Source organism: Syngnathus leptorhynchus, chromosome 2, assembly GCF_054491065.1.
Source record: "Syngnathus leptorhynchus isolate UIUO chromosome 2, UIUO_Slep, whole genome shotgun sequence".
Lineage (NCBI taxonomy): Eukaryota > Metazoa > Chordata > Actinopteri > Syngnathiformes > Syngnathidae > Syngnathus > Syngnathus leptorhynchus.
Window position 1 is genome coordinate 16,947,704 of NC_141196.1, and position 18,388 is coordinate 16,966,091.

Below are 18,388 nucleotides of genomic sequence, written 5' to 3' on the forward strand. Positions count from 1 at the left end.
GGCCAAAGATTGCACTCATTACATTAATGGACTACTTTGAATTAGACTTCTGGAGCAACGAGCGCAAATTTATCATCAGCTACAAGCCTGTTGACAGCACATCAGTCAGATCAACACGGATCGCTTCGCTGCTTTAGGGGGCCTTCATAATGACGAATACTATTTCTCTTATTTAAACCGTGAATTTTAGGAAGCTACATTTGTAAATGAATGGCTTCTAGTTTTTGAAATGTAAATAAACCAATCTACTGTGATAAAACAACAAAATTGCAATAACTGCATTAACCCTCAACGTGAAGTCTAACTGTAACTGTAGTCTTGAAACAAATCAGAATAAGGAAAAACATTGCAAAAAAGTAGTCCAAACTGGTTTAAACTTGAGAGTAGCTGAGATTTCTCTCTTTCTTCTTCGTGACAGGGGTTTGCTTTGGCCTGTTCAGTTCAGCATTCGCTTTAAAGATACCTGGCGCCATCTCGCATTGTGAATGGGTATAATGTCTAGCCCCCGAATGTAAGACGACCCCCACTTTTTCAGTCTTATTTCAATGCAAAAAACACTGTCTTATATTCGGGCCAATACGGTATAATACAAATATAGGGGGGAGATTAGTTTGCAAAATTCCTTTTTGTGTCAATCCACACCACGATGCAAGTGTTTTGATTTCATTTGGTGCATTTCATTTTCTATTCTTACCCAATAAAAGCTTTACCAAAGATAAAATATTTGGTATTCATTTACCACTACCATTAAGAGTAGTGTATATATGTTCTCACACAAATGAAAAGTGTTAATACAGTGCCAAAGTTCATTATTATTAATGCGGCTATTATTGTTGTTGTTGTTAGTAGTAGTAGTAGTCATTGTAGTATTATCGAGAAATGTAAACCTTTTAATATTCATATAATGTGTGAGACTTTATTTACTTATTTACTTTATTATGAATGCTGAAGGTTTTAATAAATATATTTAAAAAAATATATTTTTATCAGCTATGAGGAGCACTCGTGCACCATGGACTGACACCATGAAGTGACATCCACCAGATAATAGATTCTCTAGTCCCTCTCTCACACCCACCCACACATGCACAAACACACAGTCCATCCAGCCTTTCCTCCCACCCACTGACTTTGATAAATATGCTGACATTTAAGTGAGGCACCCAGTCTCTTTGAGCCAGGTCTTGGTGGCGCGTACAAGTTGACGATGGGAGTGTCACTTCTGCGTCTGCTGCTGCTGTGCGCTGTTTGCCAGGCAAGGAACATTACTGTGAGGGAGCATTTTATTGCTGCTGTGGAAATTGGATGGGACTATGTCAGTGCGGGGGATGGTGATACAACATCTGACCAAAGGTGATTTTGTTTTGTTTTGTTTATTTAACATCTTAGTGGTTTGCCTGAATTTAATTTTCATTGTACACTGTGATTTACTTTCCTTATAGGTTGTTGTCCAAAGGCAGCCCTCAAAAGTTTATCAAAGCAGTTTACAGGGAGTACACAGATGCCACGTACAGTGTTCCTAAACCAAAACCACCTTGGGCAGGTTTGAGACAGCAGATAATCACAGTGATCTTGTTCTTGTATTTTAAAAACCAGTGCGGTGATGCTGAAATGCTATAAGATGCATTTGTACGGGCAGCGAGGGATTGATTCCTGCTCAGTGACTGTGTGCATGTGGGTGCGACTGGTTGTCCGATGTCAGCTGGGCTAGGTTTGTGTGTGTGTGTGTGTGTGTGTGTGTGTGTGTGTGTGTGTGTGTGTGTGTGTGTGTGTGTGTGTGTGTGTGTGTGTGTGCGCGTGTGCGCGCGTGTGCGCGCGTGTGCGTGCGTGTGCGTGCGTGCGTGTGCGTGCGTGCGTGTGTGTGTGTGTGTGTGTGTGTGTGTGTGTGTGTGTGTGTGTGTGTGTGTGTGTGTGTGTGTGTGTGTGTGTGTGTGTGTGTGCGAGAAAATTCTTCAGAGCTGTTAAGATTCCACAGAAGCTTGGATATTAACTTTTTGTTTTTGTTGTGTTTTGCTTACAGGTATTCAAGGTCCAGTGATTGAGACTCAGCCCCGTGAAAGAGTGATCATTCACTTCAAAAACCTGGCGACACAGCCTTATAGTATCAGCCCAGTGGGTATAACATACTGGAAGCAATCTGAAGGTACCGAACAAGCCATATGTCTTTGTATATGTCTTGATAGCAGCTGGATATCATACAGGATTCTGTTCTTCCTAAAGCAGACTTCTCTTTAACGGCTCAAACAATGTGTTATGTAAAAGCTACCTGAAAATGAGGGGAAAAAAGATAACCAAACAATGTGTTATGTAAAAGCTATCTGAAAATGAGGAAAACAAGATTACATTGTTATACTTATCATACAAAGGTCTCGTGAAGTGACTGATGGTCAAAATACAATCACAAACCTTGTACTTTTTTTACTTGTAACTACTGATTCCTTTGAGTGTGCAGACTTATTATCTGGCTGTACAAGCCAAAAGACGTTGTCCAATATATCCCAGCATAAATTAAAGCGTTCATAGCTAGAAAGTTCATGACATCCTCTGAGCAGTGGCATGTCTCATTTCCTGAAAGCAACTCATGTCTTCCTGCCACAGGATGATATCCCACGATTGACTTTTTCATCATCTGAGATGTTGTGTAAACTGCCTACAGCGAACTGAACTCTTGAGCAAGATTGTAAAATAGTTTTTGTTTCTAATGTTTTGTAATGTTTCCCCTCCACCAGGAGCTGGCTATGATGACTCCACAGCAGGCAAGGAGAAGGAGGACGATGCCGTCCTTCCGGGAAAATACCACAAGTACGTGTGGGATATCAGCGCCGCCGACGGACCCACAATCGATGACCCTGAGTGTCTTACCTACACGTATTCATCCCAAGTGGACCCAGTCCGTGACCTCAACTCTGGACTTATTGGTGCCCTGATCATCTGCCAGTCAAGTCAGTGTTGTAGAAGGAATGAATGTAACAAAATACAAGTGTGCATGCTGTCCTGTCATATAATAATAATAATAATAATAATAATCATAATAATAATAATCATAATAAATGACATACTTGTTCTTTTCAGGAGTGAAATCACACCTGTTTTCTGAGTTTGGTCATATACTTGATTGGTTGTTACCTGAGCCCCGAGGAACTGTGGTGTTATTTTCAGTCGTCAGCAAGTGGCAAAAGAGCCGCACCCTGAAATCGATTAAAAACGAGTGGTTTTTAAATGCTTAATTCATAATGCACGAATGCCATATTAATTGGAATACTGAGCTGGATAAAACATTTTTGCGTTGATTTTCCATTAAGTATAATAACGATTCAATATGTCTAAATAGTAGGTTATTTTGACAAATAGTTCCATGTCCAAAATGATACAGGTATATCCTGTGTTCAAAATTTTAAGTTGGTTAAAATACTCCTTAAAATTATGAAGTTACAGAGACAATTTAAATTGCTTTCTCAAAATTGTTCCAGTAAATCAAGAATAATTGGATAATTGTCCAAATGTAAACACAGCCAACATTTATATCACAGATCACAGATTCCTGTCATTTCCATTTCGTTGAAGATATCCATTGAAATTAATTTCTAATGTGGCCAGGAAGTGAATGTTAAATGAATGGTAAAGATAGAAAAATGCAGAATTTGGGAAATAACCTGAGAGAAAATGAGCAAAAGAAAAACCCATGTGGCTCCACTCAATATTGCCCGATTGCATTACACACAGGTTACAATTTACCACACACATCCTTCCGCCTTAAAGGCAAATACTTAGCAACATATATTGTATCATAAATCCAGAAGTTTTTCTCTGCTATTATGAAAGCTTTATGATTTTGAAATGTTAAATCCTCACATACATATTGTATGTTAAATGCAATTAATTCAACTGTAAATGTATTTGTGCAAACACATCACATAGCAACTTTTCAAACATATCAATCAACATTTTAATCTGTAAATAATATGAATAGCCAGCCCATTTTCTCTGCCAGCATATAGTATACTGTGAATCTTATTTTGAATCAAAACATCAACGTCTCAACATATAGATTTTTTTTTTTAAAGTGTTTCAAACTGGATTTTTTTTTCCAACAGGATTGACCAGAAACTCCATGCAATACACAAATTCTTCACATCCTGTTTGTCTGTGCATGTTCCCCCAGGTGCCTTCAGTAAGGACAACATGAGGAGAAATACTGCGTTTGTGCTGCTCTTTGCCGTGTTTGATGAAAGCAAGAGCTGGTATAGGGAAGTGGGAGAGAGGAGAAGCAGAGATAATATTCAGAACAACAACATGAAAGAATATCACACCATCAATGGCTACATCAACTCCACTTTGCCTGGTGGGCAACTACAGTGACAAGATGCACACAGCGTTGGTGTCATCGTTAATGCGTGCCTGTGCCTGTGCTCATGCAGGTTTGACAATGTGTCAAAAACGTGTGTTCTGGCATATGATTGGTGTCGGCACTGCCCCAGAAATCCACTCTATCCAATTCCAGGATCACACTCTGAAGGTGATCCACTGAAACCTTTCATCCGACATTTTCTAATTAACATAAAAAACCCTGAATGTTCTAAAAGCCATAAATTGGATTGAAAACAATCTCATAATGCAATCCGGTTCAGAGTGTATTTGTCTGCTTTTGCTTTTCCAGGTGATGAAACATCGCAAAGTGACCATGGAGGTGACCCCCATGACCTTTGTCACTGCAGAAATGAAGCCTGGCGACCCCGGCCGCTTTCTCATCAGCTGTCAGATACATGCACACCGCCTAAGTACGAGAAACGTTTTCACATGAATATCACTCCAATCATAGGAGCTCAAAGTGATTTCGTTGGTGTCTATGCCCAGATGGCATGAGAGCAATGTTCAAGGTGGAGAACTGCCCTGGGCCTGACCTTCGCAATGCCAAACAGGACGACTATGATGATTATGGGGAGGAAAACTTCAACACCATCAATCTACTGCCCATGAGGCCACGCTCACACAGGGGACCCGGCAGGCGACAGGGCTCCAAAATCTGGAAACACTACATCGCCGCTGAGGAGGTCATTTGGGACTACGCTCCTCATCACACTGCCACAGACAGGTAGCACGCAAAGGAAAGCAAAGTTACAGATGGCAACAGGAAATGTAACTAAATTCAAACATTACTCTTTCAAACATGAGTGAGCTGAAGTCCAGATTAATGCCTGAGGTCCCTCGTTACCACGACTACAAGTATAAAAAGGTGGCTTATGTAGAATACACAGACAGATCTTTCACCCGGAGAAAAAACACAGTCAGGACACTGATGGGTCCACTCTTGAAAGGAAAAGTCAGTGATCGATTCCACGTAAGTCAACCAAGTATAAGTGGTTAGAGACAATTTTCAGACTTGGCTTTAAAAACAAGTGTTCAACTTAATTTGATGAATTCTTGAATTCTGCCTCCAGATCACATTCAAAAACCTGGCCAGTCATCCTCTTAATATCTATCCCAATGACCTCACCAAAGTCTATCCACTGCTGACCTCGACAAATGGTAAGCCACTTTTGCAAGAGTGGGTCATTGGTTAGTGTACACACGTATGCACTTGTTTTCTTGCCTCTCGAAAATAGTTCTTATTTCAATTGCGTTTTATGGGTTGTAGGTCAAAATGATGGTGGGGTAATGTTTGAAATGATTCTCTTTTGTACCACAAAAAGATGGCATTTGCAAGGACAAAACAAAAAATTGTAAGATACTGTTTTGAATAATTTTTATACAGAAGGTATAATTAAGAATGTGCATTTGATAAAACATTGAACAAACATTTGATACCACTTTGCACACCCCAACAACTGAATAAGTATTTCCAAACTAGATACTACAAAGTGCATACTATGTGTAGTCATGAAAAATCCATAGTGTGTACTTTCTCTTGCTAGTTTCATTGTTCACACTTTACTTATTGTTGGTCTAAATCTTACATCTAATGTGAATGTGTGTCATTATTGCAGAAAATGACTTGCGCTCAATGGAGGTGCCCCCAAATGGGACCTTTGTGTATGTCTGGGAGATAACCACCGATGACGGACCCTTGGAGGGGGACCCTGAATGTCTGTCGCAACTGTATCAGAGTACCGTGTCCCCAGAGAGGGACCTGGCCTCGGGGCTTGTGGGCATATTGCTCATCTGCAAATCTAAAGCCATTGACACCAGAGGACGCCTGGTGAGAAGATGTGATGTGTTGATACTCCACTGTCAATGAAAGGAAAGCCATGTTGAAAATAACTTGAATCTAACAAACGACAAAATAATTATCTGAATTAACCAATGAAAATCAGACATTGCTTTTAAATGATGGTTCAACAGAATTATTGTGAACAATCTCATGAAACAGGCCTGGACAAAGATAATAGTACCCTTGACTTAATACACAATCTTTTGAGGCAATCACAGCAATCAAAGGACTTCTCGAACATTCAATATGATTTCTGCACCTCCTAGTGGGTATCTTGGCCCACATCATAAGCAAAGTGCTCCATTTGTCTGAGATTTGAAGGGTGCTTTTTCAAGATGTTATGTTGGCGCCCCTTCCACAGTACTAGTAGAGCTTGATGGGAGGTCACGGGGGCAATGCCCCCCCCCCCCCAACAGAAATATGCCTGTTCTTGGTGCCAGACCAGATAATTGACTTTTAGGTATAAATCCCAATCTTTCCAGGAATTGTTTCCCACATTTCCCCGGTCCCCTGTAGGGAGCATATAGTGAAGGTTTATCAGCATTTTGAAGATTTGTTTCATTTTGCAGACTCACTGAAATATACTTGGCCATCCCATGCACCCTCCAAGGAGAAAAATAACCCTATTCCACTCAGTGTTCCACAGATGTTCATTTGGATTTAGATCAGGGCTCATAGGACGCCACTTCACGAATATTTTGTTCTTAGCCTTGGACGTTTTCGGCTGTGTGTTTTTTTGTCATTATCCTATTCCAGGAACCATGACCTGCAACTGAGACCAGGTTTTCTGACACTGCAGCACATTTTTCTAGAATACAATTATAGGTGATGAGGCAAGACATTTTCTTTCTATTTACAAGAAAAAAAAAACATCAAGTTATAGTGATGAGATTTCATTGTATTCTGCACCATTTCAAGACACCCTGTGTCAGATTCAGCAAAGCCCCCCAGAACACAACAGCACCTCCTCCATATTTCAGAGAAGTGACAGTTTTATATGCCCTAAAATAATTGTGTTGAACCACAATTTTGAAGTAATGTCGGATTTTCATTGCTGAATTTTAGTAATTTGGAGCCTCCTATTTCAGATTCAAGTTATTTCAGTGGCCACAGTGTTGTTATCTTTTTACTAACGGAGCGCTACTAATAATTTTGTCCACGTTTGAATGTCACATGATTAACACCAAGGATGCCATTTACATAAAATCAGTGTTTCTCATATCCACGCTTCTGTCACAGTTGGCACCTGATAAAGAGTGGACTGTTATTTTTGCGGTCTTCGATGAGAACAAAAGTTGGTATGTGGATGAAAACATTTACCAACACCAGAACTCATCCAGAGACACAAACCCTGACCTCTACAACTCAAATGTCATATACAGTGAGTTCTCCCTGCACTCTATTGCAACTCTGCTGTGGCAGAACAACAACAGAAGTGTGTATTTCATCTCCATCTTCCAGGCATAAATGGCATCATGTTCAGTAGACACCACTTTTTGATGTGCCAGACTGATGTCACTTTCTGGCATGTGGCCACCGTGGGCACCCAGAGCGACTTCCTGTCTGTCTACTTCACTGGAAACCTTTTTCAGCATAATGGCCTACATCAGTCGGTCCTCACCCTCTTCCCAATGACTAGCATGACCATTATCATGGAAATGGATTTGCCAGGTAATCTCATTTAAACATCAAAACCAACATCCGACACATCAGATACACCGTAAAATTGCATCCATTCTGGAGTCTTTTGATTTAGCTCTTGTAATGGTGGCCTGTGTTTTGTGCCCAAGCTCTTGCCCAAAGACAGATAGGCTCCATCTTACCCAAGACCTTAATGAAGGGAGGAGTCTGCATATACAAATTTGCCATCAATTTTGGTCTGGCTCTCAAAGGAGTGCCAGAGGTTGTTGATGCTTGATGTCTTTTTTGGGCCTGTCCAACCTGCTGCAAACAACTGTCATCCCATAAAGCAGGGGTCACCAACTCCGGTCCTCAAGGGCTCCTATCCAGCCTGTTTTCGGTGCAGCAGTACTTCAACACACCTGATTCAAATGATCAGCTTGAATCAGGTGTGTTACAGTTGGGATGCGTCTAAAACAGGCTGGATAGGGGCCCTCAAGGACCGACTTGGTGACCCCTGCCATAAAATCTTTGGGTCTTGAGGTTTGAAATTTAAGCCTGAGATTTAGTCCTCCCAAAGATATCATTTGTTTATGCATTTCCTGACTTCCTGTCTTCTCTCACAGGTGAGTGGGAGATAAGTGCCTTCGATGGTACTCTCAAGAGCCGGGGGATGAGCATTCATTACAGCGTTTGTCCTTGTAACTATGGAGACACTTTGGTCGACCGGGATGAGGACATCAATGATATCTCTGACTGCGTGGACGTACTACCAAAGAGCAGGAGACCTCAGAATACAACAATGATTTGGGTGTGCAAGAACTTTACTGCCAGTCCAAATGACACTGGTGGTGATAATGAGTGGACTGTGAAAGGAGACCAAATCTGTCAATTGAAGCGGGTGTCTTCAGAGGGAGGAAATGCAGCAAGTGCACTTGAGGGAGGAATCCCAGAGGAGGTCTTGGAAGAATTAGAGAGAAATGGGAAGTGGATTGTGGATTTGAATGAGACTGAACGTGAAAGAAGTGGCAGACAGAGAAGACAGGCTGAGGGAAACTGGACACATGAAGACTTGAGCGCTGCAGAGACCAGAGATGATGAAATCAGATGGCAATCTGGAGGAGAGACCAAAGAAAATGGAACAGACCTTGGTGTCGAAATGAACCCCAATCAAAGGAGTGTGATATCGCTTGAAACAAATGTGACGAAGGAAGAGAGCAATGAGATTTTACCGGACACAAGTCCAAACCTCAAAGACAATCTTTTAACTGAAAGCAATTCACTGGACCAACTCTTTAGAGAAACCCATATTGAGAATGATTCAGAGGTTCTCACAGTGGATTCTCTATGGGTGGATTATAATTCTACATCCAGAAAAAACACAACGGGAATCAACCTGTTTTTGGATTATGACGAATACAGCCAAGAGGTAACGTTGCCGCTCAGGGAATGTGGACTGTCCACTTAATTACATCCCCAAAATCCTTAATCCCACATTGTTGCTGTTATTTCAGGAGAACAACACATCTGATGGAATTACCTCGGACAAAATTGACATACGCTCTACACAAACAATATACCGCGACTACTACATTGCTGCAGAGGAGATTAGCTGGGACTACGGCGTCAGAAAAGACCCTCATTTTATTAAACCTGGGTACGAACAGATATACAGTAGTTCCTATAAAGTCAAAACCTTTCCAAAACCTTCTGAGCTGTATGAGCAACACATTTTAAAACTTCATTCTTCTCCATGAGGGTCCTCTAGTTTAAAACTACCATATTGTGGTTACAAATGAAACTCAAAAGATTAAATGACTGTTTGTCTGGACATAATCTATATGTTTTGAGGTACATTGTACCACTTTTAGCCCATTAATTGGCGCATAGCAAAAACAAAGCCTTCAATCATTTGTTTTTTTTTCGGTGCAATTTTTGCTTTTGCTCAGTTTTGCCTTTGCCCCTTCTGCCTCGGTGTTAGATTATTTCACTTGAAACTCCTGAATGAATCTTTTTTTTATATGATGTGGACGGTAATGTTAGAATGAACCAGGATGTTTACTTTCCTCTAGAGAGAAGCGTCGTGGAATGAGGAAGTTCCTTCCAGAATACAAGAAGGTGGTGTTTAAGGCCTACCCTGATAAAAACTTTCTTGAGCCTAACATGAGAGGAGAGCTTCACCAACACCTTGGAATCATGGGCCCTCTCATCAAAGTCAAAATTAACGAGCTCCTTACTGTAAGTAGTTAATTAAACTAAATAAAGTGAAGTATAATTTTCGGTGTGGTAACCTGTGTTGACTTGCTGTGCCCTATTCAAGGTAACGTTCATGAACAAGGCATCCAGGCCCTACTCGTTTCACCTTCAGGGAGTTTATGATCGTACTCAAGGTGTTGGCATTGCACAAAACTATGACCCATTGGGGCCAGGTGGGGTCCCCGGAGACCCTGTCCCACCTGGAGAGGTTCGCACATATAGCTGGAGAATCACAAAGAAGCAAGGTCCCACCGATGAGGAATTTGACTGCAAGGCCGGCGCGTACTATTCCACGGTGGACAAGGTCTGCATAGATCCATAGGTCCTTTTAATTGTTATGTAAGGAATGGTCAGGGAAAAAAAGTGAAAGGTCTCTGATTCGACATTATTACTTTGTATGTTCAAGATAGGAAATTTTCACATGTAATTTGCCACATATATTCTCTATGTATGAATTGTTTTCCACAGCCACCAGTTCAATGTCCAGCGTGAGGAGATGGTTCTTTGCCATAATACCAATACGTCTGAAACTGCACCACAACTCATGAAAGTTGCAATCCGACCTTATTGCTCAGTGTCAAATCTGTGTCAATTTGCACTATCCTAAAGTCGAGTAGCAATGTAGTGAATCATTCAAAACCGGAAGAGACTTTATTATTGATCTTATTTGTATCGGAAGAGACATTACTATTGATCGTATTTGTATTTTGTTAAATTTCCAGGTAAATGAGATTAATATTTGTGTGTTTCTGTGCCAGGAGAGGGACCTTCACTCAGGTCTGATTGGCCCACTGCTCGTGTGTAAGACTGGGACTCTGCTGCCCGTTGAGGAACAAGGAGTCGGATCGCCTGTCCGGGATTTCAGCCTTCTCTTTCACACATTTGATGAGACCAAAAGCTGGTATCTCGAAGAGAACCTTGAGAAGCATTGTGCCCCTCCCTGCCAAGTCAACCTGGGCGACCCCTGGTATCAGATCAGCAATAGGTTTGCAGGTAGATAATATTGTGGTGTGAGTAGCTGCAATTTTTGGTTGTTTATTTTTCCAATTTATCATTAATAAGACTTTACTATTTTATATCCATAGCAATAAATGGCTATGTGGCAGAGACACTTCCTGGTTTGGTGGTTGCACAGCGGCAGCGAGTAAGGTGGCACCTTTTAAATGTAGGGAGTGATGGAGAGTACCATGCTGTGCACTTCCATGGTTTGCCTTTCACACTACACACCGGGGAGGAGCACCGCATGGGCGTCTACAACCTCTTCCCTGGTAAATACGCACAAACATATTGATTGTAAAGGCAAGGAAATAGTGTTTGCGTTTGATCATGCAATTGGACCATACTACCCTTCAACCGTGTGTGTATCTGCTCACTCGAGGTGTTTTCGGCACCATGGAGATGATCCCCTCCACGGTCGGAACATGGTTAGTTAAGTGCACTGTCGGAGACTACCAGCTGGCTGGAATGAGGGCTAAACTGTTGGTCTATGATCCAGGTGAGAGCTTTTAAACTAAAGTCGACATACCTTGCTTTTCAAAAAGGAATATGGCATATGTGCCGTGTCTACTAAAATATACCACAGACATCATTGATTTTCACTCGGCAACCAATTTATTTATATTTATTTCAGTTGGAAAACTGGATACGTATGATTATTTAAAGATACTTTTTTTTTTTTTGTATGACAGAGGCGAGTTTTTTTACCTGCTTCACATGTGCCGTAACTTCCTGAAGTCTTCCTCAGAAGTGTCAAGGCTACAGGAAATGGCCAAAACATGTTAAGCAGGTAAAAAAAAAAAGAAAATCGCCTCTGTCTTAGTATCTTTAAATAATTTGCCAAGTAAAATCAGTATGGATGTATGAACATTCACCAAAGACTCCACTCACGATACTCATACTTTGGAAACAGTCCAAACTTACTTCATTCGATGAAGTACAGTACCTAATGTTTTAGATGTTGAGTGTCAATACAGTCCATAAATGTAATTGTAACTCAAGTTATTATCATATTTCCTGATTTTTCTTTTTGTAATACAGAATGTGCTTTACCTCTGGGAATGAAATCTGGACACATCCAGGACTCACAGATCACTGCTTCAGATCACATAGGTAAAAAAATAATCATTAACAGACATTTAAACAATTTGTGAAATATGTTATATTCCTATTTATTTAGGGCATACATTGAGGCATAAACATTAGCACAAGTGCCGTAATGATCATTTCGGTTTACTGCATTGTTTGAACATTTAATACTAACTATATTTCCACATGTGTGTCCAGATAGTTGGGAGCCCCATCTGGCGAGGCTGCATCAGTCTGGTTATATCAATGCTTGGATGGGTACAGACAGCCTCTCCTGGATACAGGTTGAACATGCAGCTATTCCCCATGCTGTCAACCTTTTACATTTATTTAGCTGCCTATGTCCTGTGACCAGTGATCTTTATAATCATTGAATGTTTTATGATATCAATGAGTATAACATTGCCTTTATTCATCATAACCGATGTATTATCAGGTGGATTTGCTGAAGCCAACTCTGCTGCATGGCATTGAGACACAGGGAGTGAGCGCAAGCCTCAGGGAGAACTTCATCCCACTATTTGTCGTTTCCTACAGCCTGGACCAGGAGACGTGGATCACCTACCAAGGGAACTACACAAAACTGCCCAATGTGCGAAATCCACACTCCCACAACTCCCCGTGCACGTCATTATTTTCACCTAATTAAGTTTTTCTTCCATATGTTTTTGTTTTTCTGCAATAATGCTCATGTCAATGTACCTGTTTTATTTGCCTATGTCAGCCTCTTGTTTTTTTAAATGTCCTAGACAAGGCAAAAAGGTCAGACCAACGTCTTCCTAAAATCTAACCATTTTGTGACTCTGCTTTAGAAATTTCACGGAAACACAGACAGCTCCACAGTGAAGCAAAACCGGTTCTCACCTCCGTTTGTGGCTCGCTACGTTAGGATTCACCCTGCTAGCTTTGTACGGAGGCCTGCACTGCGTCTGGAGCTGCTGGGCTGTGATCTCAACAGTGAGCCTTAACTTTACAATACACATAGTATATAGTGGAGCCTTGACTTACAAGTTTATCGTGACATGTGGTCGAGCTACATATGTAGCCACCATTGAGAACAAACACCTCTTTCTCCAAGAGTTATACTCTCATGGATGCTGATCGCTAAGCCACCTTTGATGCGCCAAGCTAAAATGGACCTTCCTAAAGTACGGTTACAAGGTTGTTTTGACAACACAGTGTCACTCTGCCACACTACTGCTTACTGTGAAATGAATATACTGCCACCATGTTTGTATCTAAAAAAATGTGTATTTAAAAAATAACCTCCTGCTGTATACTGTGGCTCATAATCAGGAAGTGGCTGATACGTGTGTGCATGTTCATGTGTGTGCAGGTTGCTCATATCCACTTGGCCTAAGGAGCGGATTGATTTTTAACATTACCGCCTCCTCACATCGTTCATCAATGCTACGTAAATGGATCCCCACCCTTGCTCGCCTCCATCAGGAAGGCAGGACCAACGCCTGGAGGCCCAAGGTGAACTCCTTTGCCTTTGCCCTGTTCACGTGTAAATGGACAATGTTAATCAATGTTAGCAGGGGAGCAGATGAGATTTTGAAAATATAGTTTCAAACCTTACTTCCAAATATTAACCCTAACTTGAACCCTCCTTTGAAATTCTAACCCAAGTCTGAAAATCTACTTCAAAACCCTAACCTCAGTTTGAAAGCCTACTTTGAAACCCAAACCCTAGTTGAAAACCCTACTTTGAAATCCCAACGTTACTTCAAAACCCTAACCCTAGTTCAAAACCCTACTTTGACATTTAAACCCTACTTCGAAACCCTAACCCTAATTTGAACTTCTAAACTCTAACCCTAGTTTGAAAACCTACTTCAACACCCTAACCCTAAATTCTCAGTCTATTAATTCTGTGACTATACTCGCCTATTTATCTTCACACAATGCAAAACTGAGGTGTGACTTCTTTTGCACTTGTTATGAACGGTCAAATGCCACATTTGTGATCTTGGCGAGAAGTCGAGTACTGCTGGCCAACTATTACACAGTTGTTGCCAGTCATTCATCTTAGTTAGATGCTACAGGGGAAGTCAAGTCAGAAATGTGCCATGTTAAATATGTTTGTGTGCCCCCAGTACTCTAAACCCTATTTTTTTGATGGTGACTATTTTATTTTATTTTATTTTATGTCAATATTAATCAGAATACTATGTTTTGAATTTTGAGAGCACATAGAACATATATTATTGTATCGAACATTTTTAACCTGAGCCTTATACTGCTTGGTTAGAATGTTCCATTCCGTAGTTCATCTCGTTGACAGCATTCATTCATTCATTCAGCATTTCCAAGCAATTTCAAGTAGACACTTGACTTTAATGAGATCTTAAAATTACATAAGGGTCTTTCCGTGGCCTAAGTCCATTCTTTTATCTTGTAGCCAATCTACTATTTTTTCTCTCTTTCAAATGATCTTTCCTCATATTAATCCTCTCTGGCAAAATTCCCAGAACAACAATCCTCACGAGTGGCTGCAAGTGGACTTGAACTCCATCAAGCGCATCACAGGGGTCATCACCCAGGGGGCGAGGTCTTTCATGACAGAAATGATGGTCACAGAATTCTCGGTGACTGTCAGTCTCGATGGATACTCATGGAGCAGTGTGTTGGAGAAGGACTCGCGCAGGGAACAGGTACAACAAAATGACACATACTAAGTTCCAGAGATCTGTGCCTCATTTACATGTATTGTCTCGACAGAAAAAAAATCCCACATGGTCTACCCGCCACAACATTAGGCACACAATTGATAGATTTATGCTATCTTTACCTGTTTTGAATCTCATCAGACTGTCAAGAAGTGTCCTGTAAAGATTGCTTGTTCCTTTTTAGATCTTCACAGGTAACAACGACCCGGACACAGAGGCCCTCACAGTTTTTGAGCCGGCCCTGTTCGGCCGCTACATGCGCATCCACCCTCGTGGCTGGATCAACGACATCGCTCTGCGTCTGGAAGTGCTGGGCTGCATCACACAGCAGGACCTCTAACAAGCATGTTACTCAAAGCACCTTTACGATGCACATTAACTCTGCGCTAAAGTATTGGATCTATTCTTCCTGTTAGAAAAGTCGAACAGATATATTGTGGTAATGGAGAGAACAGTTGTCACTTTAAAAGTAGCATTTGCCTCGGACATGCCAACATGCTCAGAATGTAAGCTTGTGTAAATATTTCACACAGTGATGGATGTATACTGTTTGAATGCTTGTTCTATGTTGTTGGAAAACTATGAATGGATGTATATTTCTGCTTTGGTAACGTTTCATCTAAATAATAAATCTCAATGAGTTGCACTAATCATTGCATACTTCAGGTGTGACAACAATATCATCAATATTGATACAAACACGTGTATATTACTGTATTGTCGTCACAAAGTAAAAAAAAAAAAAATGGGTCGCAGAAAGTGGGGAAGAATTCTTAGTTTCCATTCACTTTCGATACTCGGGAACTTTCATCCTGCTTCGTTCTTGCACATTATCTTGGCTTGTCCTTCACCTCATGCACCCGCTGTCCTCAGTGTTCCTTAACTGTTATTTTGGCTTATCCTGCCGGAGCAGGCCGTCCTGGGACACACAATGAGCAACCGCGCTCCCAAATTGTTCCTTGACAAGCTGCAGTTTGGAGGCTTGTCTCAAGAATGTGTGACGCGATAGCATGAAAACATGATCAGTATGTTTGTTAGTCTTAATTGCCTTTATCACCTTTTTATCAGCTGAGGAAGTTTCCAGGCAGAGGGGGCAATGGAGAGTAACACTGGACAGGACGTACATTTGCAGAGACGTCATGCTTAGCTGATAGGGCTCGCAAAACAATGGCAACGTGCGTAATGTCACCAAGAGAAGGCAGCACCTTGTTTCAACGCTGACTGACTGAGTCTTGATGGGATTGTGCAGGAGTCATTACCCCATGCTCACCTGGCTGGTGTTTAATCTATGCTTAAAACAACCAACAACTTAATCTTTCATGGTTTCAAACTCAAGCTCCAATTTCTGATACGGAATATGGTTGCGCATAAATGCTTCAAAAGGAACAGCTTGTTACAGTACAGAGCTTTTTCTATTTTTACCATTAGCATCGTATTGTAATGATATCCCACTCTTTTTTTCTTTTATCACAACAAAAGTACAGCTTCAGCATTAACATAAATTTCCTGTGTTAATTGGCTAGAAGAAATCACATTGTTCTGTCTTAAGATCCATTTTCGTTACTGCTTGTCTTCTTTAGTGGGTGAGCTGGAGCTTATCACAGATCACCGATTACCAGTCAATTGCAGAGCACATATTGACAAACCTTTAAAAATCCAATTCACAACTGGACAATTTAGAATAGTGATGGGCTGCGGGCCAACTCTTGAATAGTCCCTCAGTTAATTTGTTCAATAACGTGGCCCCTTCAACACAACAGAGTGACCTGCCCTATGACACGATTGATTGACATTAACATCTTTGAGTGTACTGATTGTGGAAAAAAGGCTCAAAACACTACACTGGTGAGGGGATATCTCTAGTCTGTCCATCAAAATTGAACATTAGAATTAAGATAATTTTCATCCAAATCTTGGTTTGGGTTGCATTCGATTTTGCTAGAGTAACCTGCGCCGATTGGGACTGCACACAATGTATTCGTACCAAAAAAAAACCTGCAACATAATGGAAGTTCTTGAACTCATGTTAAAGTGGGTAAGAATTTTCCAAAATGTAGACATTTTCATGTTAAGATCCCTCACATGTGTTTTAGTGTGACACTGCAACAAAGAAATGTTTTCACCTTCCGCTCTCACACCATTGTGGCATCCTTACAATATTTCCTGTTACACACTCCCAGGTCATGAAAAAAATTGACGATTTTTTTTCTGCTGTTTTTGTCTAGTCTTATTCAATCTCAAACATTTTACATTGATAGTGCACGTGGATATGTCTTACATATCCCTCTAATGTTGCAGACTGTAAACTACAGTCATTTTGCATGAACTGCATTTCAACTGAATTTACCGTGTGGTTGTTTCATCAATCATATATTGGGTGTTTACTTCCACAAAATTTTATATAATTGTGTTTTGGAGGATTGACGTCAAAGATTTCTATTTTACAATGAATGCATTTTCCAATATTCCTAGGGCCTTGGACTATGGCAGTCGAGATTGTAAGGGTGGAGGAGGCCCTCTGTTGGATAAATATAGTATTGCATGCAATGTTTTGAAAAGCACTCCTGTGTGTGTCCTCTATTACACAGTTCTGTAATGTATGTGGTCTATGGTCCTGACACAATGTAAAATTTAACATACCTTATTTGTCTTAACATCTATAAAATAACAGCAGGGTTTAAGTTAAGTGATTAAAAGTGCTGGTTACATTCTTACAAAATAGAAACTTGTTTTTAGTGCACACAGTATGAAACAACCAGAGAACACTGTAAGATCCAAAAAGACATTCCAGACATGCAATATAAATCCTTTCGTTCAAGTATTTCAACTTGGCCTGTGGCCTTGTGATTAAAAAGTTCACTTTGTCCTTGTACAGCGCTATCTATAAAGAGTTCTAATTAGAGTAGATTTATCGATACATAATCGGGCCTGACGAGGGAGAGTCACTGAGGACGAAATGCCTTACTGAACTCTACCGTGTTGCTAAGGTGATAAATACAGTATGTCACATGTTTGTGGACATATTTTGGACCCTACACAGTAGTGTATTGTACTTTGCTTACCAACCAATACAGTTTGCCTTTGTGTTCTCAAGGGGGTCTGGGTTTAACCTACTTCATTTGAATATATATCAGAGAACATGAAGTGCAGAGTCTCAAGTAGAGGTAAAAAAAAAAACAATGAGTAAACATTCTTTTCATATTAGGTTTTTATTGTTCTTTTAATTGAAAAGAAAATGCCTTGTAACATAGATTACGTTGAAACACACATAAAACAGATTTTCTAGCAGCTTGAATTAATTTCAGTTTTAGTTACATTTAGCCAGCTGGGTTTATTTTTCCTGTTGTTCTTTTTTTAATGGTCATATAAAAAGATGCCTACAAAGCGAGGATATATGCAAACAATTAATTGAGGCAAGTATGGCTTACTAGCAACCTCTCTGGAGGTTATCGCACAGCCACGCGTGTCAGCAACAAGCACAGGGCACAGTTAAAAACTCACTGATGCAGTAGAAGGCTATGAAATCAGAACTATTACAGTCATTAGA

At 40.6% G+C, this 18,388-nt stretch overlaps 1 protein-coding gene across 1 annotated transcript; it reads left to right on the plus strand.

Moving 5' to 3' along the window:
• The first annotated feature begins 1,186 nt into the window (after nt 1-1,186).
• f8 (coagulation factor VIII, procoagulant component) lies at nt 1,187-15,482 on the plus strand. Its single transcript, XM_085906337.1, has 27 exons — nt 1,187-1,353; nt 1,443-1,543; nt 2,021-2,143; nt 2,730-2,942; nt 4,163-4,342; nt 4,419-4,516; nt 4,658-4,778; nt 4,855-5,092; nt 5,173-5,338; nt 5,439-5,526; nt 5,985-6,196; nt 7,448-7,589; nt 7,670-7,879; nt 8,455-9,257; nt 9,343-9,485; nt 9,901-10,066; nt 10,149-10,388; nt 10,843-11,077; nt 11,170-11,352; nt 11,463-11,579; nt 12,122-12,193; nt 12,368-12,453; nt 12,606-12,761; nt 12,982-13,126; nt 13,506-13,648; nt 14,644-14,826; nt 15,026-15,482. Exons 1-27 carry the CDS (start codon nt 1,208-1,210, stop codon nt 15,179-15,181), a joined length of 4,866 nt encoding a protein of 1,621 aa, XP_085762463.1. The 5' UTR covers nt 1,187-1,207; the 3' UTR covers nt 15,182-15,482.
• The last annotated feature ends 2,906 nt before the right edge of the window (nt 15,483-18,388 follow it).

Bases quoted from the DNA above. Each gene is read 5' to 3' on its own strand.
- f8 (XM_085906337.1), top strand. From the start codon at position 1,208: ATGGGAGTGTCACTTCTGCGTCTGCTGCTGCTGTGCGCTGTTTGCCAG. The intron at 1,544-2,020 runs GTTTGAGACAGC...TTTTGCTTACAG, and splicing joins ACCAAAACCACCTTGGGCAG to GTATTCAAGGTCCAGTGATT. The intron at 4,517-4,657 runs GTGATCCACTGA...TTGCTTTTCCAG, and splicing joins TCCAGGATCACACTCTGAAG to GTGATGAAACATCGCAAAGT.